At 48.4% G+C, this 25699-nt stretch overlaps 1 protein-coding gene and 1 long non-coding RNA gene across 2 annotated transcripts in view; one reads left to right on the forward strand and one right to left on the reverse strand.

Moving 5' to 3' along the window:
* PROSER2 (proline and serine rich 2) overlaps positions 1-12146 on the forward strand; it is a 36031-nt gene extending 23885 nt beyond the window's left edge. The window contains 3 exon segments of the mRNA XM_045060862.1: positions 6831-7083; positions 9129-9910; positions 9912-12146. Coding sequence (XP_044916797.1) covers positions 6831-7083; positions 9129-9910; positions 9912-10163 — 1287 coding nt within the window. The 3' untranslated portion in view covers positions 10164-12146.
* Positions 1-21324, reverse strand: part of LOC109501319 — a 39613-nt gene extending 18289 nt beyond the window's left edge. The window contains exons 1-3 of the long non-coding RNA XR_002743654.2: positions 21202-21324; positions 19688-19826; positions 13643-13795 (exon numbers count right to left, since the gene is read on the reverse strand). This is a non-coding gene — a long non-coding RNA (uncharacterized LOC109501319). The remainder of the gene's footprint in view (positions 1-13642; positions 13796-19687; positions 19827-21201) is intronic.
* Positions 21325-25699: the final 4375 nt, after the last annotated feature.

A 25699-nucleotide genomic window follows, 5' to 3' on the forward strand; every position in this document is an offset into this window, starting at 1 on the left:
GCAGAACCTAAAACATTTACTCCCTGTCCCCTTATGGAGGAAGTTACCACCCCTGCAGTAGAGGAGAAAGGGGAGAGCAGTAAAGAGATGAAATGTGAAAAGTAGGTAGGGCTGGATCCTGGAATTCTCAGAATAAAGTGTAAATTCCTTAGTCACGTGTTCTGGAGATGACCATATTGGGTTTTTTAAAACCTATTTCTCTTTCCCTTGGCCCAGTGCTCAATAGAAGATAGTCAGGAACGCTTTATGCCCATTTTCCCTCACAGTACCTTGCCCCTCTTCTAATGCCTTTCACACTGATCCTGTTTTTACAGGGAGTGTTGAAGTTTTCAGGGACTGTACACTGCTAGGTATGCAGACTGATAAAATTACACGGATCTAGTTAATATGAACCTGCTCTAATTTCAGCTAGAGAAAAAGTATTCTTAAACTCAGTCTTTCCTCCCCACCCCACCCCCAAAACATCTCAGGAAAGGTGGAGCAAAAAGATAAGCTAAGAACTAAAATTAAAATCCTAGGGCACATTGTTCCAAAAGTTGACATTTAAAAACATTTTTTTAATGTTTATTATTTAGTTTTTGAAAGAGAGACAGAATGAGAGCAGGGGAGGGGCAGAGAGAAAGGGAGACACAGAATCCGAAGCAGGCTCCAGGCTCTGAGCTGTCAGCCCAGAGCCTGACGTGGGGCTTGAACTCACAGAGTGTGAGATCATGACCTGAGCCGAAGCCGGACGCTCAACCAACTGAGCCACCCAGTCACTCGTAAAAGATGACATTTTAAAAAGATACATACAAAACCTGATGGCAAAAAGAGGAAAATTCCAGGCCAGTCTGTCTTGTGAACAGAGATGCAGAAAGTCTAAACAAAATATTAGCAAATCAAATTCAGTGATGTATAAAAAAGATAGCATCACAACCAGATTGGTCGTGTTCCAAGAATGCAAGGTTGATTTAATATTTGAAAATCAATCATTGCAATTCAGCTCTTGGACAGAATGGAGGAGAAAAGGGATATGATCTTCTCTCCTCAGCCTCCTTGGCCACAGCATCCTTTATGTGGGGAGCTGTCCTGTACACTGTGGGATGTGGAACACCGCTCCTGGCCTCCACCCCCCTAGATGCCAGTGGTGCCGACCCATCTGTGACAACCAGAAGTGTTTCCAGGCACTGCCAAATGCCCTGTGAAAGGGAACCTCTCCACCTGCTGAGAACGACTATAATACATAAAAAGAGATTTGACAAAATCCAAAACCCACTCATTATCTTAAAAACAAACACACTTCGGGTGCCTGAGTGGCTCAGTCGGTTGAGCGTCCGACTTCGGCTCAGGTCACGATCTCACAGTTTGTGAGTTCGAGCTCCATGTCGGGCTCTGTGCTGACAGCTCAGAGCCTGGAGCCTGCTTCAGATTCTGTGTCTCCTCTCTCTCTGCCCCACCCCTGCTCACGCTTTGTCTCACTCTGTTTCTCAAAAATAAATAAATGTAAAAAAAAATGTTTAAACAGACAAACAAACACACTTGGGGCACCTGGGTGGCTCGGGCTGGGAAACTGCAAGACATTCTCAAGAGAAGTCACAGAACCGGGGCGCCTGGGTGGTTCAGTCGGTTAAGCCGCCGACTTCGGCTCAGGTCATGATCTCTCGGTCCGTGAGTTCAAGCCCCGTGTCGGGCTCTGTGGTGACAGCTCAGAGCCTGGAGCCTGTTTCAGATTCTGTGTCTCCCTCTCTCTGACCCTCCCCTGTTCATGCTCTGTCTCTCTCTGTCTCAAAAATAAATAAACGTTAAAAAAAATTTTTTTTAAAGAGAAGTCACAGAACCAAATCAGTGCCTACCCAACATTAGCACGTCAGTATTTCCCAGAGTGTATGTTAACACAGAGACTGGAGGCCCTTAATGTTCCTGATGCAGCAGATCTAAGGTGGGGCCCAAGCATTTGTAGTTCTAGGTGCTGTGGCTGCTGGTCGAAGGGCCACAGTGTGAGAGCCACTAATCTGAGTAAGTGAGGGCGTGTACCATATTAGAGGAGTCAGAACGTTGGAAAATTCAGTTCTCCTCAAGTTGAGGAACTTCTTTTTTTTAATTTTTTTTTATTTTTTTATTTTCTTTATTTTATTTTATTTTATTTTATTTTTTTGAGGAACTTCTGTGTAGTCCCCGTCAAAGTCCCGGCAGAGGGTGTGTGTGTGTGTGTGTGTGTGTGTGTGTGTGTGTGTGTGTCTGTGTGTCTGTGTGTCTGTGTGCCTGTGTGTAGCTGGGTGTCTGGAAACTGACAAGCTGATACTAAAATTTACATGGAAGTAAAAAGGGTCGAAAGAGCTATCACAGACTTAAAGACGAACAGCAGAACTGGAGGGCTTTAAACTACCAGATCCGGAGGCTTGTAATAATTAAAACAATGTTTTAGGGGTTCCTCGGTGGCTCAGTCGGTTAAGCGACAGACTTGGGCTCAGGTCATGATCTCACATTTGTGAGTTCAAGCCCCACGTTCGGCTCTCTGCTGTCAATGCAGAGCCTGCTTCAGATCTTTGTCTCCCTCTCTTTCTGCCCCTCCCCTGCTCTTGCATACACGTTTATTTTTCTCTCTCAAAAATAAACATTTTAAAAAAAGAAACACTGTATTAGTGGTATATGAGTAGACAAGTAGACAAACAGATAAGAGAATTCATAAACAGACAGACACGTACACTGTCATTTGACTTACAACCAAGGGAATATGCAGTGTTCAGGGATGGTATTTTCAAGGTCCGGTGCTGGACAACTGGATGTCAACTTAGAAAACAATGAGGGGCACCTGGGTGGCTCAGTCTGTTAAGCATCTGACTCTTGATTTCCATTCTGGTCATGATCTCGTGGTTGTGAGTTCGAGCCCCGCGGCAGGCTGTGCACTGGCAGTTTGGAGCCTGCTTGGGATTCTCTCTCCCCCTCTCTCCTGCTTGCCTGCTATCTCTCTCTCTCTCCAAAATAAATAAATAAACATTAAAAAAACAAAGAAGACAATGACTCTTGACCTCACGCCATACATAAAAGTTCATTCCAGATTAATTGTCACACTGAATATGGAAAGTTAAAAATAATGCTTCTAGAATAAAACAGGTGAGTATCTCCATGACCATGGAGCTGGTAGTGGTTTCCTAAATAGGACACAAAAAACTCTAACCATGAAACATTACGCTACATTAAAATTAAGGACTAGCCATCACAAGACTCCCACTAAGAGAGAGAAAAGGGAAGCTAGTGAGTAGTGGCCGATACTTGCAATAAATATTTCCAGTAAAAGATTTCTATCTAGTATGTATAGTCCTGTATTTTTAAAAAGACAACTGGATAGAAAAACAGGCAAAAGAATTGAACAGGCACTTCGTACGAGGATCTCCAAATGGCCAGTTAAGTATCATGGGGAAAAAACATGGCCCAACACTGTTAATCTTCTTGGGAACGGACCGGACATCAGAATGAGACTCGCGTATGCCAGCTGCATGGGGAGAACAAGCAGGCGTGCCCATGGGAGTCACACTGGGACAGGCATTTTGGAGAACTGTTTGTATCTACCATAATGGACACATATCTGTGACCCAGCACTTGTATATAGGTTTATATCTGGTGGACGTGTATTGCTTATTCTCCCGAGCCACATTCTGCTCTGTCTCCTGACCCAACCCATGCTGTGGATCTCTCTCCAGAGACTTTCCATTCTGTCTGCCCACCAAACCCGGCTGCAGACAGGTGCCTTTCCCTGAATCCTCCGGCCTTGAGGATCAAGCTAATACAGTCAAGCCCGGTGGAGACATTTGCATGTATTCTTGGGTTAATTATACCAAAAACAAATGGATGCCTTAAACGAAAGAACGGTCACTAAATCTGTGGAGCCAGCAGGCTCTGGGATGGTCTGGGAGTCAGGTGCTTTGGGCGGGCATTTGCGTAACCTCTCAGATCCCAGTGTGAAAAGCATTCCCCTGCACCGCCTGGGTCAGCTCTTAACTGAGTTTGCTTCCACACCTTTTCTGTTGTTTTATCAAAGTTCACACTCATAGAGGGTCAAGTAGCTTCAAAGTGTTATGAAAAGCACCCCTCCCCCAACTTCCTACTCACTAGAGGACATTTAACTCCTACCCATTTGTTATTTGCTTTCTAATTGACATTTTACTCTATATCCTCCCAGTATTTTATGTATGTGGGTATATATTAAGTATGCACATACTTGAGAGACAACTCTTATTTCCATCTGCATTTTTCTCACTTAACATTACATTGTTCGGAAAACACCATTTAAGATTCCTGTGTAATATTCTGTCTGTGAATGTGCCTTGATTTGTTTAACCATACCCTTATTGTTGGACATTTTTTTAAATGTTTATTTATTTATTTTGAGAGAGAGCGAGGGAGTAAAGGAGATGCAGAGAGAGGGAGAGAGAGAATCCCAAGCAGGCTCCATACTGTTAGCACAGAGCCTGATGCAGGGCTCGATCTCACAACCACGAGATCATGACCAGAGCAGAAATCAAAGAGTCAGACGCTTAGCCAACTGAGCCACCCAGGCACCCCTGGACATTTTTGTTCTCTCACTACTGTGAATATGAATATAATTAATATATGTGTGTGTGTGTGTGTGTGTGTGTGTGTGTGCATGTGCATGTAGGTGTGTATATGTGTGCACGTTACTCTAGGTAAATGGGTTCATAGATACGTGATTTTTCTCATAACCATAGTTTTCTATGGTTAATAACCTTTCGGGTTTTATTTGCTTGCTTTGTACTCTCAGCCCTCTGGCTTGCGGTGCATCAGACTGGTTGTTATCTGCACGGCTGACGTCCCGGGGATGTCAGTTGAGTCCTGAGATCCCCTTTGGCTTTCTCTCGTCCTCCCCTGGTCCTGTGTTGTTTCTTGGTTTACTCCCTCGTCTAGGGGAAAACCACATTCCCCTACCACCCTGCAGAAGCTTTCTGAGAAAGGCATATGTGGGGGATGCACTGTGTAGACCTCGCGCGTCTTAAAACATCTTTATTCTACCATAACCTTAATTTGGTTAGGCGTAGAATTCTAGTTCTCTGTTCACTCCGAATCTTAAAGGAATCATGACACTATCTTCTGGCTTCCTGCTGAGAAGTCTGTTGCTGTTCTGATTCCTGGTCTTTTGTTTTGTGACCTGTTTTTTCTCTCTGGGGAGCTTTCACGATCTTGCCCTCCGGTGTAGGTGTCCTGAGATTTCACAGGGACGTCCCTCAGCCCTCATAGGTCTGTTTCATTCTTGTTCATTAGATTTTCTGATGGCCCCTTTACGTTCGGAAACTCAGGTCTCTCAGCCCAGGGGCCTCTCCTTATTTTATTGATTACCTTCTTCCCCTCTACTTTTCTGATTTATCTTTCTGGAGCTCTCATTATTTCGGATGTTGGCCCTCCCATACTTATCCTCTGATTTTCTTATCTTCCTTATTGTAAAACAAATTTTGACTGTTTGTTTTACTTTACTAGTTTCTCCACTTTACCTTGTAGGCTTTTATTTCGTTTTTCAGTCCTGTGGTCCAAGCGTTAATTTCGAAGAGCTGTGTTTTTGTCTTGTGGGTTTTTTTTTTTTTTAAATAAGATCATATTCTTGATGGATTCAGTATCTCCACAACTCTCTGAGGATATGAATGGTAATCTTGTTGAAATTGTCATCATTCTGCATAGTTTGTTTTTGTAAATTGCTTTCTTTTCCTTTTTGTCTGTTCGGCTGCGTCTTTCATGGCGAGACTCCGTGATCCTTAGGCGTGTGCACATGTTTAAGAGGAGAACGTTGAGAAGCTGGTCAGAAATCAGGGGGTTTGTTGACTGTCCTCTCCCCTGTAGGGGCATGTGGCTGAGCTGCTTCGTTGGGGAGCCCATGGTGTCGGCCCCTTTGGCCCTTGGATTCAGATACCTCAGGGAAGACTTCCAGACTTCAGTCCAGAGGGCATCAGGTTGGCTTCCTTTACTGCTCGTTTTCGTTGTGGTCTCTCACTGTCAACTCTGCTTCAGATCCCTCTTCTACCTTCTTTTAAAAAACATCTAGTTTTCTGCCGGGATGACCTCATTCCTGCTGAACGACTTCTGCTCTTTATACAGAAGTGGCCCTTCCTCTTGGCCCTCTTGGCCCCGCTCCTCTTGGCCCCCCTCCCAGTACCCTCAGCACCTGCGGGGAGGGGTGGGGGGGGCGGCGAGAGGCTCCCTTGTACTCAGCAGGTGGGTCACCGGCTTCCCACAGCTGCTAAAAATCAGATTCCTTGGGTCTCCGGAGTCGGCTGCACCTGTCCTGCGGCTGCCTAACTTCCCACACTCTGTTACTGCTGTCTCTTTTCCTCTTCGTTTTTGTCTTTGTGATTGGTGCCTTCCAACAAAAATGAATCCCATTATTGTTTTCGTGAGGTTTCTGGAGGAAAGGAAGCTAAATATGTGCATTCATGGCCACTGTCGTTATCCAAAGATGTCCCCCACTGCTATTGTGGGAAGACATCAGAGAGCAGGAAGTTGAGAACAGTGTTCCTTCCCAAGGAGGCTTGGAGAAGAATTCTTTTTCTGTCATTGACTCCCTAGCAGCCATAAGACTGGAGTTAATAATAGATTCTAAGACACTTTATTTGCTACAGTTTCTTGGCAGCGTTCTTTTTCACGCAGGTACCACGGGGAGGACACAGGCACGGGTTTGTCAGTGGGGCCACCTGAATGGCAGATCCTCCCCGACGGGAACTTGTAGAGGGACGCGGATTCCACCCAGGGCTCTGCAAGAGATCCTGACTTTGTCATGGCTTCTCTCTTCAGCAAAACAACTGTTTGCTTTCTCCCTTCTGTTCCCAACCCCCACACCCGTTACACAGGATGATGAGAGCCTCAAGTACCTGACACATGAGGAAAAGGATGTCATCCTGTTTTTTGAAGAGACTATTGATTCCCTGGAAGATGATTGTGAGGAGCAAGTCCTGTGTGACAGCGGCGTGCACTCCCACTCTCCAGGGTCTCTGGACGAGAGCGCTTCCAGTCACTCGGAGCCAGGAGATGACATCGATTTAGTGCAGCCGGCACCTGAGGAGGGGGAACCCGAGTTCCTCCCGGCTGCGACTGAGACAGCAGGTGAGGAGCAAAGCCCAGTCCCCAGCCTCTGACTCGGTTCGTTAGTGTCGTTCGGGACACTGTGGTCTTCCCGTGTGTGTGCCAGTGTGGACGCTGTGGGGGTTTTTGCAGGGTGGAGTTTGAGTGTCCAACCAGTAGATGCTTTCGTAACATATTAGGAGATAACACATGAAGGGAAAGTTCAAAGGAACTAGAATAAAGAATGAGACTGGCAGACCATATGAATCTATTTCATATACAGTAAAACCTTGGTTTGTGAGCATAATTCGTTCCAGAAACATGCTTGTAATCCAAAGCACTCGTATATCAAAGCGAATTTCAAGAACCATTGGCTCGGTTGTGATCATGTGATGTTCAGCATCACGTACTACTGATATCAGTCTTGCTCGTTTATTAAGTTAAAATTTATTGGAAACGTTTGCTTGTCTTGGGGCGCCTGGGTGGCTCAGTGTCCAACTTCAGCTCAGTTAAGTGTCCAACTTCAGCTCAGGTCATGATCTCACGGCTTTTGAGTCTGAGCCCCGTGTCAGGCTCTGTGCTGACAGATAGCTCAGAGCCTGGAGCCTGCTTCCGATTCTGTGTCTCCCTCTCTCTCTGCCCCCTCCCTGCTCTCACTCTGTCTCTCAAAAATGAATAAAATTTTTTTTAATATTAAAAAAAAAAGAAATGTTTGCTCATCTTGTGGAACACTCGCAGAACATGTTACTTGCAACCCAAGGCTTTACTGTATAGTAAAAAGAAAGAAAGAAAATTGGAATTGACTTCCAGGTATAACAATTCATTCTACAAACAGAACATACAAGGTTCTGTTTATATATATATTTTAGCCTGTGAGGTTTGATCTCAGATTTTGAACAATCTTATGCCCCCTCTTTCTATGGCATGACTTCCCAAGGTGGGAGTATTTGGGCTAAAAAGTTAGCTGGTTCAGGAAAACAGGAAAAGGGCAGCAAGAGTTTGGCTTAGTGTCTACTTTGCAGGTGTGTTGGATTCAGGGCAGCCTCAAAGGAGAGGCGTGCTTTTTGTCCTTTGAGTGCTGTGAGAAGAGCAAGGGGGTGGATGAGGTGGGATTGTCTTGCACTGTTTCTCCTGACTGGAAAAGATGTTGGAAATAAACATAGCAAGGGGATAAGGATTAGAAAGGAGGAGGGAAAAACAGAAGGGAAAGTATTTTGGCTCTTACTACAAAATACTGCCATTTGTCACAAGCGTCTAGAAATACTTTTTCTCCCTCTGTGTGCGTGTGTGCGTGCACGAGGCTGTGCATTACACCGATTTCACAGACTGGGGTTCCAGACTCCAGATGAGGAGCTTAGTTTACAGCCGTGTCTTCAAAGAAGAGACTTAATTACAGATGTCCCGTTTTTATCACACGTCTTTGAAGTGTAGTTCCTAAAACGCATTTGAACCTGCTGGTCATTTAAAAGTGCCAGATCATCTGCTTGTGCCAAGGAAAACACTTATGGAGAGAAAGGCGCCTTGCCCATCGGTGTCTAACATGATACTTCCACAGCGGTTTTAAGTGCCTGCCCCAGCAGGCGTTGGGTGAGATTCTGAGGATACAGGGATAAAAATTAGACACGGCTTACAGTTTTGCAGTGGGAGACAGATGCGTGATTGTAAGTGCAAATAGTGTTGGGTGACCTGCGATCTGTATCTGTTTAGGCGGAGGAGGATGCCACCCGTCCGTCCCGTCTCCATTTTCCCTCGGTGACACCCCCTCCCGGGAGGGTTATCGTTCCCTCCTGTTTACTCGCCTCTTTAGAAGCCTGCGTGCGCGTGCGCGGTGTGCGTCCCAGGTCCCGAGCATTCAATCTCGAGTCTTTCACCATCACTGATAGGTTCCTTCTCGCCAAGTATCGGGTGAGACTCACCCAGGACCTTCTCCTTCACTGTTCCGGGGAGTTTAGGTAGCAGGAGGTGCTGCCGCTGACAATGGCATTATGTCCCCCTGGGGGGCCCCTCTTAAATTCAGCGAGAATGCAATGGGATGCATTTATTTTTACATAAGGTGGTAGCTTATGAAGATTCTGCCTCCTTTTCAGGGGCTGGCCCTGCCGGGAAGGAAGACAGTCCTGTCCTCGAATGCGGGAAACCAGAAGCCCAGGGTCGTCCATCACCAGACCCCGAGGCTCCAGAGGCCCCTCCTGTGCTGCCCTCCCAGCCGGTGGCCGCCCCGGCGACAGAGCCCCCCAGGAGAGAGCTGCCGGCCTCCGCTGCTCCCGCGGAGCACCCCAAACTGCCTCGCTCCGTTCCCACCCCCCTGGTTATCGCTCAGAAAATGTCCGAGAAGTTGGCGGGAAGTGAAACATTTTCATCGGCGTCCCCCACCGAGGAGGGCAGGCCCGGGGAGTGGAGGACGCTGCCCTCGGCGACCCCTCGGATGGGGGGCCGCCTCCCGTGGCACAGACACCCGGCGCAGCCGGCGCCCAAGGTTCACCGCTTCCCCAGCAACATCAGCGTGACCAACAGCGCGGGGAAGGAGTTCAACAAGACCATCTCCAGGGCGGCGGTCAGCGTGCAGGAGCGGAAGGCCCAGGTGTTGGCCAACATCAACGGGGTCTCTTTCCTGTCCCCGGGGGACCCTGAAGGCCGGGCCCCCGGGGGTGATCTCGCAGAGCAGGGGAGCAGCGGCTCTCCGGAGCAGGGGCCGCGTGGCCGGAGCGAGGCCGGCCCCGTCCATGAAGCCGTGTCCGTGCAGGCCGGCGGGCAGCCCGGCGCTCAGCGGTCCCGAGGCGTGCAGACGGAACGGTCCCCGCCGCTGGCCAACGGCTTCCAGAGCATCCACGACGTCCTGAAGAGCGAGCCCAGTGCCTTCGTCTCGACCGGAAAAAACTGTCACCTTCCGTCCAGACCCGGCTCTCACCAGCAAACTCGCTCGCCAGAACGCCAGCAAGAGCTTTTATGAGCACCGGCAGCCGGACTGCGGCCAGGATGCTAGGAAGCGGTCAGGTTCACTGCCCAGGGCTGTGGGCTTCAGACCCCAGGGCATCACCGTCCAGTTCTCTGGCCGCGGTTCCACAGAGGAGGCCCGCCGGGAGGCCCTGCGGAAGCTCGGCCTCCTCAAGGAGAACTTGTGATGGAGAATGAGACTGGGGCTGGGGAGGCTGGGTGGCCAGGGCAGGGGGTGTGCATGTAAGGGGCGGAGCAACAGCCCCCGTGCTGTGCCCTGTGCAGGGCGACACGTGACAGGTGCCAGGACTCCGTGGTCTGGGCCGAGGGACTGGGGACAGTGAGTGCCACCCGGCTCTGTGGCTGCATCTGAGTAGGAATAGCCTTCTGTGAAAGACAGTCCGACCCCATATCTTGTCTTCCTTTCTCCGGGGGCTCAGAGAATAACCGTTAACACCCGAAATGCCGTCCTATCTTTTGAGGATTCAGAAGGAGGGGGATTGGGTCTGATTTGTTATTCTTCAGTCCCTAATGTTGACTTTTATCCCAAGGACGTGACACGCAAACCAGTTTAGGTCTCTTACACTCAGTTATCTATGACAGGGAACCCCCCTCCTTTTCTAAGAAAATAAAAACGAAATGCCTGTTTAATTTTTGTAATGTCTTCAAATACTTCTTTGGGTCTTCTGTTTGGTTCTGAAGGATAAAGGATGGTGTGTTAGCCCTAGACGTGCCTTTGTTTCTGGGTAGAATTTGGTTTGCCTGTTTTTTAATTGAAAATTGAAGTGAAACCTTTAGAGTATGATTTACTATAATTTTGAGTTCTGGGAGTGGAATGGAAAAGGGTGGATTTGGAAAAGGTGGTAATTTTCAGAAAGCAAGTCTGATCAGACCGTGGGGGCCATGTCACTGGGGGATACGTGGATGAGTGTGTATTGTGTATATACGTGTACATAATATGTGTTTATAGAAGCCTATGTGCGCGCACGCGCACACACACACACACACACACACAGGTATCGTATGTACACACACACACACATTCATTAGTACACATACATAAACTTCTTAAAACCCTATCAAGTGACTACATGATGCGAGGCATGCCTTCCCATTCCCTTGACAGATGCTGCTGTCCCAGCTGTGATGGGTGACATCGAGACTGGCACCTTGAAAAGGGCACATCTCCATAATCAAAGTGCTTCCTCCTCACCGATAAGTTGCTCTGTACACAAGGAGAGTAATAGCCCAGGTAGGCTTCCAGATAAGCAGACAGTTCCTTCTTTAGAGAAGAACACTTTTAAGAGATGTATCACCAAATTTTAACCTGCTTTCAGCTTATCACCCAATTTTAGTTGTGCATGTTCCAAGGCAGCTACCAAACAGACGGAAACAAAGAAATTCTTAAGACCCCTTTGTGTTCTGGGAGCGAGACCTTGGGATTTGTTTTCAAGGGGAAAAAGCAGCAAACTGGTTTACACAATGTGAAAAGAACTGTATTCTCCCAGACTATGTTTTACAAGCTGAGTTGTAGCCACGAGCATTATTAAAACTATTTAAGGCTGGAGTCTTAAGCCTCTAAAAATAGACTGGGAAGGGCCATGCTTTTAAGTCACGCCCTTCTGTTATTCTGTCTCAGCCAGTGTCACAGAATCAGTTTCTTCCTGTTGAGTATTATTTCAATTCATACTTTTAAATGTGCTGTGAAGTGCGTCCTTTATGGTATTCATATATAGTATGTATCTGCCTTATAGCAAGTTACATAAAATGATTGTCATTTTTTTCCTTAGAACTATAGTTTTTAGTGTCTCATCCAGCCCGTGTCCTCCTGAAATAATCTTATAGACTCTTGATGGATTTAATTTAAATAGGTGCTTTGATTTTTTTGGTTTTGAAAATAGTTTTTATTGTACTCCTATTTATGTCGCATTTGTTTGAAGAAGTCTTGAGGGCTGTATTACCTTTTTACAAAGTGAGATGCCATACATGGTGTTTTAAATTAGAGGGTCTTGATTATGGCTGACATTTTAAACATCCTTTAAATACGAGGATTACCTCTTTTAAGTTATCCTATGACTTCATTGTGATTAAGGTGAACTTGACTATATAGGAGTATATTTGTTCTCGTAATGACATTTTTGGAAAAATAAATGTAGAGATTTAAGTATAAACAGCTTTGTTTTTGCATTGTATACTTACGCTCAGTTATTTTAAGTGGTTATAACCTTTCCTTCTATTTATTCATAATTATACTGGCTATTACTCTGGTCATTTCTTGGGCCCCGAACCCTAGTAATTAGAGCCATGTTTTGTATGAGGCTCAAATTACAGCTGCTGATGAACTAACTCCTGTATGTGTGCGTATCACATTAACAAAAACATCTAGTTTGCAAAGAGGCATTAGACATTCACAAGGGGTCATCTTCAAGGGAATTGTAAGGACCACATTTCAAAGCAAAATTGTAACGAAAAGAAAAGATGAATCTTAAGTGCCTAATTGTTTTCAAAGTGATACCTGTAAATCACTCTCCATTTATCTTAATACTTGAAATCAGGGGGAAGAAAATTTTGTGCTTTTAGGAGGGTATGTACACATGGCCAAACCAGAGTCTCACCTGCAAACAGTAATACTTAGCGGTTACCAGAGTAAAGCATCTGTCCCGGCCCCCCTCCTGCCCGCTCCACTGGGTGACTCCTCTGTGCCTGCTAATCCACGCAAAACTGGCAGAAAGTCTGATCTCTGCTTTTCTCACCCCAGCTCACACTGTCCTCTCACAAGCCCTGTTGAGGCACAGGGTGTCCTTGAGTCTCTCAAAGTGCACCTGGCCTGAGCCTGCTCCAGTATAGGGTTCTTCATGCAAGATTCCTCATGGGGGGGGGGGCCCACATGGGCTCCCCTTTTGAAACCAGCTTTCACGGAGAGCTTAGCAGAGTTCATAAGTGAGGCCTCAAGGGACCCTTAGGATTGGCCTTTTTATTTGTAAAAAAATCAGAAACGGGGAGCCCTGGGGTGGCTCAGTCACTGAATGTCCAACTCTTGGTTTCAGCTCAGTCATGATCTTGTGGTTTGTGGGTTTGAGCCCCATGTTGGGCTCTGCGCTGACCATGCAGAGCCTGCTTGGGAATCTGTCTCCCTCTCTCTCTGCCCCTCCCCTGCTCTCTCTCTCTCTTTCTCTCTCTCAAAAATAAATAAATAAAAATTTTTAAATCAGAAATGTGTTCTCTTGTTAAATTCCAACCGCTCTGGCTATGAGGACTCTGACTCTTCAGAGGATTTGGTGGTGATGTTTTTCGTACAGGTGATCTAAGAAATCAGTTCTTTATGTTTATTCAAGAGGAATGAAGAGAGAGAAACAAGATAAATATGAAAACAATACACTCTTATCAAGAAACGTGTACCTGCTGTGCTGTTTCCCTAAACGAGGTAGCAGAATGAGGCATTGTTTCTTCTTGGAGTGATTTTTATCGCCTGGGCAAGTTTTAACAAACTTTTCTCCCTCGACTCTCCCTTGGGTTCTTAAATGTTTGTCATCAAACCCCTGGGTTCTCTGAAGGCATGTAACTTGTTTTCGTGTTTTTCCCCTGCTCCCGCTGGGGTGACCCCACTGCCCGCCCCCCACCCCCTCCCAGGGGCAGGAGGAAGGGGAGGCGTGTGAGGAATGCTCACCTGTGAAAGGTTCGTGTTGTCATTGAAATGACAAGCCACCAAACAGGTTCTGTTTGTTCTCTTCACAGCAAGGCTTTCTCTGGCTTTACTGTGTGGGAATGAGCTCGTATCCTTTTCTAATCTCCTCGCTGGACAAGCCCTGCTCTCAGATACCTGAGAAAAGAGAAGGCCGGGCTGTGAGTCGCCGTGTCCTGGGAAGATGGGGACTCTGCAACAGAGGCCGCTGGCCGTGTGTCTGCGCCAGGAATGCGGCCACTTGCTGACCAGGCCCACAGGGTTCGCCCTCTTCCCCATGAGCGGAAGCGCTGCTGGGGATAAATCTGTCCCTCCGCCCAGAGAAGAATCCGGGCAGTGGGATGGAGACCAGAGGGCACTTCCCAGCCCACGCTTTTTAGCCCACGCTTTTTAGCATTAAGAATGGTCAACCTGGGGCGCCTGGGTGGCCCAGTCGGTTAAGCGTCCGACTTCAGCCAGGTCACGATCTCACGGTCTGTGAGTTCGAGCCCCGCATCAGGCTCTGGGCTGATGGCTCAGAGCCTGGAGCCTGTTTCCGATTCTGTGTCTCCCTCTCTCTCTGCCCCTCCCCCGTTCATGCTCTGTCTCTCTCTGTCCCAAAAATAAATAAACGTTAAAAAAAAAAAAAGGCCACCTCGTTAACATAAGAAAAAATCTTTAAAAAAAAAAAAAAGAATGGTCAACCTTTGTGTGTGAATGTTTCTAGTCCTTCTAAAATGTCTCTTTATTGAAAAAAAAAAAAGGTAACAAAACCCTTCCCTACATGTTCCAGATCCTAACACTTAAGAAATACCAAGCACTGCCATCAGCAGCCAGCTCACCCTCTTCCTGGCTACTGGCCTTTTGGGGAGGCCACTGCTGACCCCAGGAGCCAGGCAGACACCCATCACCGCACCTGCCAGCCGGGCTCTGTAAAGATTGCTTCTTATTATCTAACCCATATGAACTTTCAGTCAACAATGAGCTAATGCAGGGGAAACATGGTGATTTCCAGAAATGGCCCAGAAAACCGAAATGGCGAAAGGCTGTAAGAACCATAAATGGCCCTAAGGTGGGAGCAGGGTCCACCCCTCCCTGAGAACCGTGTGATCCTGGGACGCCTCCTGGTGTTGTTTTCTGCCTTCCAGATTCCTTGGCAGTCCCCCAGACCTGTCTGCCGTGGCCCCCCACAGGCCTTTCTGCTTTGGGGGTGTGCCAAGATCAGCAAAACCGAGTCTGAAGGAACCTTCCGGCCCCACTGGTTGAGTTCGAGGTAGCTTTTCCTGACTCCCTCCGCTTCTTCAAGCTCCATGAAGCCAGCCACTTCCCCAGCTGAACTTGCTTCTGAGGTTCAGAAAACCTTTTCCAAGGGAAGACCCACCCTTGGAAGGGCCTCAGGGTCTGCTCTCTGGGCGCTGGAGCTCCTAGCGTGGTGGCTTAGGTTCAGAATTCAGGGGTCACCCCCGTCCCATGCCCCCCCGCCACCTGCTGTAAAGGCTGTGGCTGTGCCGTCCGACCCCAGGCCAGAGGTAGGAATTCACATTTGGAAGCAGAGGTTAATGGAACTTAGTCCTTGATAAACACGTCACACTTCATAAACCAGCCTCCCAGTATTTGTGTGTGAAGCACTGTGCCAAGGGTAACAATAACCTGAGTTCTGGAAATGCCTTTAAGGGGTGGGGCTGAGTAGACGAGGAATCTGTGTCAGGCATAAAGGCTGCAGAGAACAGGGAGCTCTGTGCGCACACATGCGTGTATGCCTGCACGTGCATGCACGCTAGCATCTAGGTGACCAGTTGATTGGTTTCTGTCCTCGGCACCTGCTGATTGTTTCTGAGTGGTGTGCACCCCTGGAGCATTGGGGCGCGCTGCCAGAGGCTTGCCCTTGTTAGCCAAGGTGCGTTCCGGCGCCCGGGGTCTTTGTAGAACTACGTAAATCCTTAGAGAAGCCACACACCGATGAGTTACTGACAGGGCAATGCTAGAAGGTTCTCTTCTGCTTCCCACTGGTCCTCCCGTTGTATAGATTCCTGGTCCATGAGAGAGGACCGAGTTTATCCTTTCACTTAGATGGTGTGGAAACATTTTGAATTTGGGGGAAATAACCTCTACCTTGTGAAGATTTTTTCAAAGAGCAGAAAGGTTCCGGAAGGGCCTCCCGGAGTTGCTGGGCTGGCTGGGGCACCACAACCAGGCTCTTCCCGGGCTCTTCCCGACTCACAGTCTGTGTGTTTGTGACACTTCTTGTAAGGCCCTTTATTTTTCAGTCCAATGTTAAAGACCAAATGAACTCAATTAAAATGTTAATAATGTACAACAGTTGCCTGGAACTAATAATTTGTGAAGCTTAGGAGTTGAACCAAGTGGTGGCGAGTATGACAGTGTTCACAGATTCACTCAGCAAATCTCCACGTCCTGTCTGTATGCCGGGCACTGTGAGTGGTACTAAATATTACCACCTAGTCCTCGTGGCTGCCTGCAGGTGGGGGTGTGACAACCCCTTACAGATGAGAAAATGCAGCCTTCTCTCCTCTTCAGCACGGATGGGGGGGCTAGTAGGTCCATACCCTGGTTGCAGGGGGTGCAAATGCCCCACTCTCCACACCCTCTGAAGCTGCCCAAGCTGCTGCAGGCTGAGGCTTGCCAGCTGTCCCTTCTCCCCAGCGTGGAGAGGGCTAACCCTCCCCAGGGTCCCCGAGATCACCATCTCCTTTCCCCTCAACACAGCCCTTCTTGTCCTGCACGGAGCCACTTCCCGAAGCGTTCTGTCTGCCTGCCACTCACTGGGGCTCGTCCCTGATGTGCAGCTACGCCTCAGCTCCCAGGGACCAGAGGGCGGGGCGTCTATAGGGAAAGAAGGGAAGGCAGGTGAAGACGAGTCATTCCCGCCAGTCAGGCTTGGTGGAGAGAGCATTACGGTGGGCTGTGCAGAGCTGGAGAGAGGAATGGGACTGTGTCTCTGGGCCTGGGAAAGGCCTTTCAGCGGGCTGGGGTTCTTGGAGCTGCTGCGGGTGACCCTTGCCTCAGGGGATCCAGTTCAAAGCAGGTTCCATGCCTCCACTCCCTCCTTCAGGACTTGCTTTTGGAATCCGGAATTGCCAGTCGTGGTTTCCAACACCCACGTTGTGCAGGACTCCCATGCACACACAACACACGCAGCTAGCCGAGTTCACCGGGGACATTGCCCAATCTGCTCCTTGGCAGTCCTTTGAAGTTGTGGTTGTTACTGGAAAGGCAGCCAGGCTCCAGTGGAAAGTCCGGGGCCCGGCTACACAGAGCATCAGTGCTCTGAGCAGGGCAAGGCAGAGCAGTGGCCCATGCCTGGCCTCGGCCTCAGCCTCACCCTCTGCTGGAGATCACCCAGCTCAGGGTGCTGGGGCTAGCCTTTATCACCCCATTTTATTTATTCATTCATTTATTTTTGAGAGAGAGCATGAGCAGGGGAGGGGCAGAGACAGGGTGGGACAGAGGATCCGAAGCCGGCTCTGCACTGACAGCAGAGAGCCCTATGCGGGGCTTGAACTCATGAACTGTGAGATCATGACTTGAGCTGAAGTCGGACGCTTCACCGACTGAGCCACCTGGGCGCTCCCATCTCCCCATTTTAAATCTCTAACCAGATTTCACTCAAGACACAACTTCAGCACAAAGTGGCGGTCCTTCCCCGATCATGTCGGAAGTCAGGACTAGTCTGCCGACATTCGTAGGTGGAGTTTTGTCTACATTTTATTGGGATGTGCCAGCTCAGAGAACTGGGCATCTCCACACCTTGAGAGGCTCTAGCCTTCACCTAATAACGAATGGGGTTAAATTAGGTTTTGGTTCATTTCTTCCAGGAATAACTACTTTCAGTGCCAGTTTGGGCCAGATTTAAAAATTACTCAATTTTATCTTTTAAACCAGCTTTTTTTTTTCCCTCAGCTTAATCATCCATGTGCACAGCGATTCCAAATGACCACTTGCTATTTCTAGAAGTCAGATCCACCTCCGGAGGTATACTTTGCACTCAGTGTGCTCTACGCAATTCCAGGCTCCACGCGAGCCCCACGGGGCTTTATGAGGAGCAGGGACCATTAAGAAGACTGAGCCTGTCGGGCCCACAGACAGAAAGGCCTTCAGAGGCTATGGGAGCCGCCTCCAGAGGCTTACAGGGCTGTCAGAACGGATAATTCTGTGCAGCCGGAGAAATTCTACAAAGAGAGACTTGAGCTGCACACAGGGAGCTCTGGAGGGGTTAGAGCTGCCTGAAAGGAAAGGAGTGTTCGCAGGAGTGTGAGTCCCATCGCCACGGAGGTGTACAAACAGGCGGTGCAAGGGCACTGGAGGAGGAAAGCAGTAGGAATTGTACTCAGTGTCGCCCCTTCCAAATCTGAGATTTTGTGATGGGTTCATGTAGAGCAGGCTTTGTTGTTATCCTGACCTGAGTTTGAATCCCAGCCCTGTGATAGTCGGCCGTGTGACTTAACTTCTCTGAGCCTCACTTCCTTCACCTGAAAAAATGGGGGTGACCTATACTCACCTCATAAGGCTGTTGTAAGGACTGAATGAGATCACATACGTCAAGTGTAGGCCTGGCACAACACCTTCACCAACATCATCACCATCACCACCACCATCACCACCACCCATCATCACCATCACCACTATGACTTTCATCTCCAATTATCATGATCACCATCATCAGAACCATCCTTACCATCATCACCAACAGCGACACCATCATCACCAACATCACTGTCACCACCACCATCATCACCACCCATCATCACCATCACCACCAGCATCAATATCACCACCATTATCTTGATCGCCATTATCATTACCATCTCCACCTTATCATCATTACCACCACAAAACCCGCATGAGAATTCCTACAGAGACTTCTGGAATGGCCATGAGCAAGTACAGTGCCATGAGGGGTGAGTAGGCACTAGCCTAATAGCCTCATTCAGACATGACTGCTCACCATGGCCCCATTCCTACATGCAGTCCTGTGGTTACTTCAGCAATGAAACGAGTTTTAGATTTAAATTCCACTGCCTACTGAGAAACAGAATTTTGCCGCTTTCTAAAAATAGGTCTCCAGAGCTTATTTTTCTTCCCCAGAACTGGGTAGGTCTGGCTTCCTGCTTAGATATACAACATCAGAGGACTCCCTCTTCCAAGTTCACACTTTTCCACGTCTCCTTTACTTTCCCTGTGGGACTCACAGAGCTTCTCTCAGAGCTGGGCCCTCCCGCCCCCTCCTGAGGCCTCCTCCCAGATGAGGAAGTGCGCAGCCCAGCCAAGCGCCCGAAAGGCTCCAGGGAACACTGGGGGATTGTGTACCCCTTGGCACTTTGGCTGCCTCACTGCCAAGAAGGAAGTGCCTATTTTGAGTTGCTGGTCTGGCTAGGCTGTGGCCCTCAGACTTTCCATCCTACACAGCCAGTCCTGGCAGAGGGAGGTGCTGGGGCAGAGGGAGGGGGGCCTCTCAGCCAGAGCTTCCAGGGCGGCCGCCGGGAAGCAGGTGGAGTGATCCGGGCCCCAGTCACACCTATCTCAGGAGGCCCCCAGGCCGGCTCCCTTCTTTTGCAGAAAGGTGGAGGGGGTCCAGGAACTCTTCTACTAAGTCACCGTTTCTCAGCCCATCGGGACCCAAGCCAGTTCTCCTTCCAGAGTGTAGTGCTTAGACCCTGCATCCCTCCCTCCAAGAAATGTTCTCCTGGAGCCTTCCTCTGCAACTTGACCTCCCTTGCTCTGAGTGGACCCATCATGGCTTTCTCGGTAGTCCTATGGCAGTGGGGATTGCAGGTGCCACCTGGTACGACTAAGAGTGGGCAGCATCCCATAGGAAGACCCGGGCTTAAAAGTCCACTGCAGTGCTCACCAGTCGTAGGCACTCTTGGGTGAGCGATTCTGAAACACTGAATGAGATAACAGATGTGCATAACTTCTGAAAACTGTAAGAGTGGTATCACCTAGGGCAGTGTTACTCAGAGTGTGGTTCCTCTGGCCAGCAGAATAAACATCACCAGGAAATCTGTTAGAATTGCAACTTAGCAGACTCACCTCAGATCTGAACGAGAAACTGGAGGTGGGACCCAGGAGTTGCTTTGAGCGAGCCCTCCATGGATGTGAGTCTGAGGCACTGGGCTAGTGAACAGAAAACAGACCCCGCCTTCTAAGGTGCGCAGCTGCGGGAGGTAACCTGAAATGCAGAATAGGTGCTGAGTGTACTACCCTGGAAGATAGGGACCATGTCCTACCATGTGCATCCCCAATGCCTGGTGTGGCACCTGGCATATAGTAGGCATTTAATTAATAGCCCTTACATAGAATAAGTGTGTGGACACTAAAAGACAAGAGTAGCTCAGAAGTCTTATAATGAGTGTGTGTTATTTTTATAACTGAGAAAGCAGATAATCCCATTTAAGGAAGAGAAGGGGGTGCGGGGGGAGAGAGAGAAAAACACAGTGGACGTGGGCCACTCTCTTGGTCCTGCCCATGACGACTATAGGAGAGAGGATCAGTGGAAACCTTCATGCAGACAAGGGGCCTATAACCCCCCCACTGCATCTCTGGGTCTGCCTTCAGTGGACCAAGAGGTCACAGGTTGGCTGTGATCAGCATCCATTGGTTCATCCTATGAGTATGGGAGCATCTATTATGTGCTGTCCCTAAGGGCCAAGGATGGACTAGTGAGCAGGGTACACACAGTCCCATGCTTGCAAGCTGGCAGCCCAGGGAGAAGACCAACAGATAAACACAGTAACTGCAAAAAGGTATGACAGCATTGGGGCACCTGGGTGGCTCAGTCAGTTAAGTGTCCAGCTTTGGCTCAGGTCATGATCTTGTGGTTCGTGAGTTCAAGCCCCACGTCGGGCTCTGCTGACAGCTCAGAGCCTGGAGCCTGCTTCAGATTCTGTGTCTCCCTCTCTTCCTGCCCCTCCCCTGCTCATGCTCTGCCTCTCTCTCTCTCTCTCTCTCTCTCTCTCTCTCTCTGTCTCTCAAAAATAAATATTTTTAAAAAAGAAGAAGGTATGACAGCATTGTGACAGGGGAAATACAGAGGACAGAGGAGGAGGCAGAGGGCAGGAAAGGGCTCCTGTCAGGGTAGGTGGCCAAACTGACTTGAAGGGCACACAGGAGTTAATGGGTCTATGAGGTGAGAAGAGTGTCCCAGGCAGAGGGCACGGCCTGTACAAAGACCAGGGGCAAGCGGGGACTAAAGCAGTCAGCAGGGGAGGGCACAGGTGTGGGGGGGGTAGCAGTCACCCAGTGCTGGTATAAGACATGATGTAAGGCAGGGGGGCAATCCTTGCCACAGAACTTGCAGTCTAGCCATCATTCAACAAACACTTTCTAGATGCTGGGGAGACAGCAGAACAGAGACAGAGCACAAAATAAGACTCTTGGGGGGCTTACATCCTAGCGGCCAAGACAGAAGCCAACAAACCACAAAGCCAAGAACAGTGCTTCAAGGAGAGGGGTAAGCGGAAGCTACGGAGGGAACACCTGGCAAGGGAGAATTGGTGAAGGCAGTGTCATGACAGGTGGGTAGAGTCAGGAACATGCCAGCTCACCTCCACATCACCCCACCACTCAGGGCTCTGTGACTTCAACCAGATGGTTCCAGAATGCTGGTTTGTAATCAGAGAAAGGAAAAACTGCCACGCCTTCAGGGGAGGAAGAAAAGGACAAAAATTACTCTGCTGTGCTATGCTATCCTAATAATACACTTACATATATTATGCATACTCTGTATACTATCCACACTATACAATGCTATATGTTAATGCTATGTTATACTTTACATAGCATACTATGCTGTACATATTATAGTACACATGGTATAGTATAGCATAATATACATACATACATAGTATAGTATAGCAAAGTATGCATAGTACAATATGCATAATATAGTATAGCACAGTATGTGTAATATAGCATGTTATATACTATGTATGTAGTAGTATATGCTATGCCATACATATGTATACGGATTACACTATATATACTATGTATACTACACATATTACACTATACATACTTTGTATGCTAATGCTATATTATGCTACACATATTGTACTATACATACTATACTCTGCTATACTGTGCTATACATATACTATACATATTGTACTATGCTGTACTAAGACTATACTAATACTATACCATACACACTATGCTATACTAATGCTTTATAATATGCTATACCATACCATACCATGCCATATTATACCATACTAGAGACTATACTATGCTTTACATACTATACTATATATACTATATTACACCATGCCATATACTATACTGTGCTATACTACGCTATACACATATTAGACATATATGCTAATACTATACTATACCTGTTATACTATACATATTATGTTATATTAAGCCCATACTATACATACTGTGCTATAGTATAGTCTAATGCCTGACACAATCCACACTCACAAATATTTGTGGGACTGAGTTAAGGTTTCTCCAGCTGAGAATGGGGGTGTGGTGGTATCTTTTCTGCTTGCCTTTGGGGCTTGAGTTCTATGTCCTGAGAGTCTCCCTTCCAGACCTGGTTCTCTCTCCCTTCAAGTCCCAGACCTGTCCAGACACTCTCAGAGGGAAGTGGTAAATGACAGGACCAGGGAGGGGTGCTTGTGGGTGAAACATCAGCCAGGCTAATGACGGTTAATGGGAGACTGAACCCCACACGCCAGCCATACCTGCTGATCCTCTAATGAAGGAGGATGTTTGGTGGGCGTACCTGCCGGGCTGGTGGCTTCAGGAGGCCCCACCACGGGTGGGTCTTAACCAGCTCCCCTCTGAAATGCGGCTTTGAACAAAATCCACCTCAGATCCACATTGTACTCTATACTTCTGAAAAAGTGTTGGGAGGTCGTATGCACAGGGAAAATGAAGACGGGCTCTTGGCCCGGCCCCGCCACCGACAAGCTATGCAGCCTGGTCCAAGCCACCTGCCACATCCCAGCTTCCTCAGTGTATTGGTCAGGACAGATTAGGCTACACTGTGGTAACAAGGGAACCCCATGACTTTAGTGGCTGAGCAAAATAAAAGCTTCTTTTACTCAAAGTCACTTCGTGGGTCAGGAATCCTCCTTTGTCATGTGGCTACCTCACCAGGAACACTGGGTCCCTAGATCAGGGAAGGAAGAGGCTTCTGGGGGGTCTTGTCTGACAGGGGCTGGCATTACTCATACCACACACACACATAACCTACCTGAACTCATTACATGGCCACACCCCAGTGCAAGAGGGCCTGGAATGCAGTCCCTCCCCAGGAAGAGAAAATGTATGGAAAGTGCACAGCGTCACCTTCATTGGCTCAACTACTGAATCCATAAATTATTTCATTACGTGTAGGGAGGGGTACATAATATGCGCCAGGCATTAAGTGTTAGAACTATAGAGTTGTCCTTGTCCTCAAGAAGTTCGGTAGGTGAGGGGCGCTTGGGGGGCTCCGTCAGTTAAGTAAGCATCCAACTTCTGCTCAGGGCATGATCTCACAGTTCGTGGGTTTGAGCCCTACATCAGGCTCTATGCTGACAGCTCGGAGTCCGGAACCCATTTCAGATTCTGTCTCCCTCTCTCTCTGCCCCTCTCCTGCTTGTGCTCTGTCTGTCTCTCTCTCTTTCAAAAATAAATAAACATTAAAAAAAAAAAATAAAGAAGTTCAGAAGGTGAGACACACTACACAGTTTATTTATTTTTTTAATGTTTATTTATTTTTGAGAGAGAGACAGAGCACGAGCAGGGGAGGGGCAGAGAGAGGGGGAGACACAGAATCCGAAGCAGGATCCAGCCTCTGAGCTGTGAGCACAGAGCCCGACGCAGGGTTTGAACTCACGGACTGCCAGATCATGACCTGAGCTGAAGGCGGACACTCAACTGACTGAGCCACCCAGGTGCCCCCTATTCGCCTTAAATCTGATATGTGATCTGTTTGTAAACTCTCCCTTTCGTACTAATTTATATCTATGAAACTGAAACTTCTTTTCACATGAGCAACTTCTTTGCTAAACCAGGTAAGTTTTCAAATGCTGTGGCGATGTTCCCTCTATTTTTTGGATGATTCATAATGTAATAGCAAGGGATGCAAAATATGCTCTTACGTTTAATCCGAATTACTAACATCTTCCTTCTCACATCACTTTCTGAAGTAGAGACAATCACTAAAACAGCCAATCAAGCCCTGGGTTATAGGATGGGCCATTTCAGTGGGGGAGCTGCCCCCCACTGGCCAATTTCCAGCCACCAACCTGACATCGCTCGAGACAGAGGTGGAAAGCAAGCTACGGAAGCAAACCAGCCCATGGTATTGCCGCAAAACACAGAGGAGATGTGAACAACATCAAGAGCATAGAAAATAGCAATGCAATTAGGAAGTGCTGAATTTAGGGTATTTATTACCTTAGTTAATTGTAAGTTCATATCATTTAATTTTAAGATGCTGGCTGTGTTTCACAGATGGCTTGTAGAATTCCCCAAAACCTAACAGTCTGGCCAGCCAGGACAAGCCAGCTCTCGCCTGCAGTCAGAGGCAGGTCAGAGGAGGCAGGAGCTCCGCCTGAGTAGAAGCAAGCATTGTGGTTATTCCAGAAGGGGAAGGAAGGACCGCACAGGCTGGTTGGAACACCAGCTGAGCCGGGGAAGTATGAAATGACCAGTGTTGGGAGAGGGTGGCCACACAGCCCTGGTGACCCGGATAGTGTCTCTCTGCCTGTGGTCACTGTCCCACAGTCCCTTTTTATTTTCAAAAGTGCTTCAAAAGGACTGAAATGATACGGCTTCCCTATGCTAAGTGAAGCCCTGCAGCCTTCCTGGGACCCCAGAACTTCGGGATGCGTGTGGGGTTGGGGAAGGAAAGGCTGGTCGGTGGGCAGAGAAGCCAGGTAGCAGCGGGTAGAGGAGGAGGAGGGAAGAAAATGGTGGTAGTGACTACGGAGGGCATGTCCTGGGAAGTTGGGAGAGAAAGGGAATCCCTCCGGAAGACAGGCTGGTGCCTAGAGAGGGTTTCCTTGCGGGAGGACCCGAGCTCTGAGGCCCAGCCAGGGCCCCAGCAGGCCAGCCTCATCCAGAGCCCCGACCAGAGCTGTTACTCACTGTAGCCTCACACAGCAGGCTAGGGAAGAAGAAAGAAATGCAAATGAAATTCAAGAGTCTAGCCCCTGGCTTTCCAACAATAAGAGGTGGGCAGGACAGTGGCAAGGGGGCCACAGTCCCCCACGTGGTCGTGGTCGATCTCCTGTGGGAGGCTTGAAATTCCCAGGACAAAGCGAAGGCACCTTCCAAGTAAGAGTATCCTCTGAGACTGGTGGTGGTGGTTTTTCCCACAAGCCGGTTCATTTTGTCCTCACTTTGTCAGCCAGCAGCCCTCCTGAGTGCCCCAAAGCCTGACCCCTCCCGAGCCCCCCAATCCTCTCATTGTCTCCCTCACGGAGACAGGGCAAGGCAGGCCCTTCCCTCGGGGAGAGAGCCGGGAGGCAGCACAGCTGAGCCACAGGCCTTTTGCCTCCTGGCTGCTGACCTGGGTGCATGAGCCCATGAGTCAGGGCGAGGCCAGGCTGCTCTCTGGCAAAGCAGCCCAGGACCACAAGCCCCAGTTCTAAATGTTCTGAAACCTTTATGAGTCTTTCAAACCTTCCATAAATAAGGCAAAGAAGTTAGGGAACAATCTCTGGCTTTGAAGAACGAGGGGAAGATTAAGGGCTCTCCAGGCCGCAGGACATGTACCCAGGTACGGTTTCATGGCAGCACAGTGGATAGATAATTTACCTAAGTGCTATTCTGGGGACTCTCTCTGTGTCTGTGTGTTTCAGATGATAGGTGGGTAGGTAGGTAGGTAGGTAGGTAGGTAGGTAGGTAGGTAGATGGATGGACAGACAGATGGACAGACAGAGCTCACACACAAATGAATGTATTCATCCTCACATCAGTTCTAGGAGGTGAGGCATGTAGCACTGAGGAAACTGAGGCATGGTGAGGTTAGGTGACTTCCAGAATCCCACAGAAGGTGAATATCAGAGCTGAGATTTGAACCCAGGCAGTGATGCTCTT

This window comes from Felis catus, chromosome B4 (genome assembly GCF_018350175.1).
Source record: "Felis catus isolate Fca126 chromosome B4, F.catus_Fca126_mat1.0, whole genome shotgun sequence".
Classification (NCBI taxonomy): Eukaryota; Metazoa; Chordata; class Mammalia; order Carnivora; family Felidae; genus Felis; species Felis catus.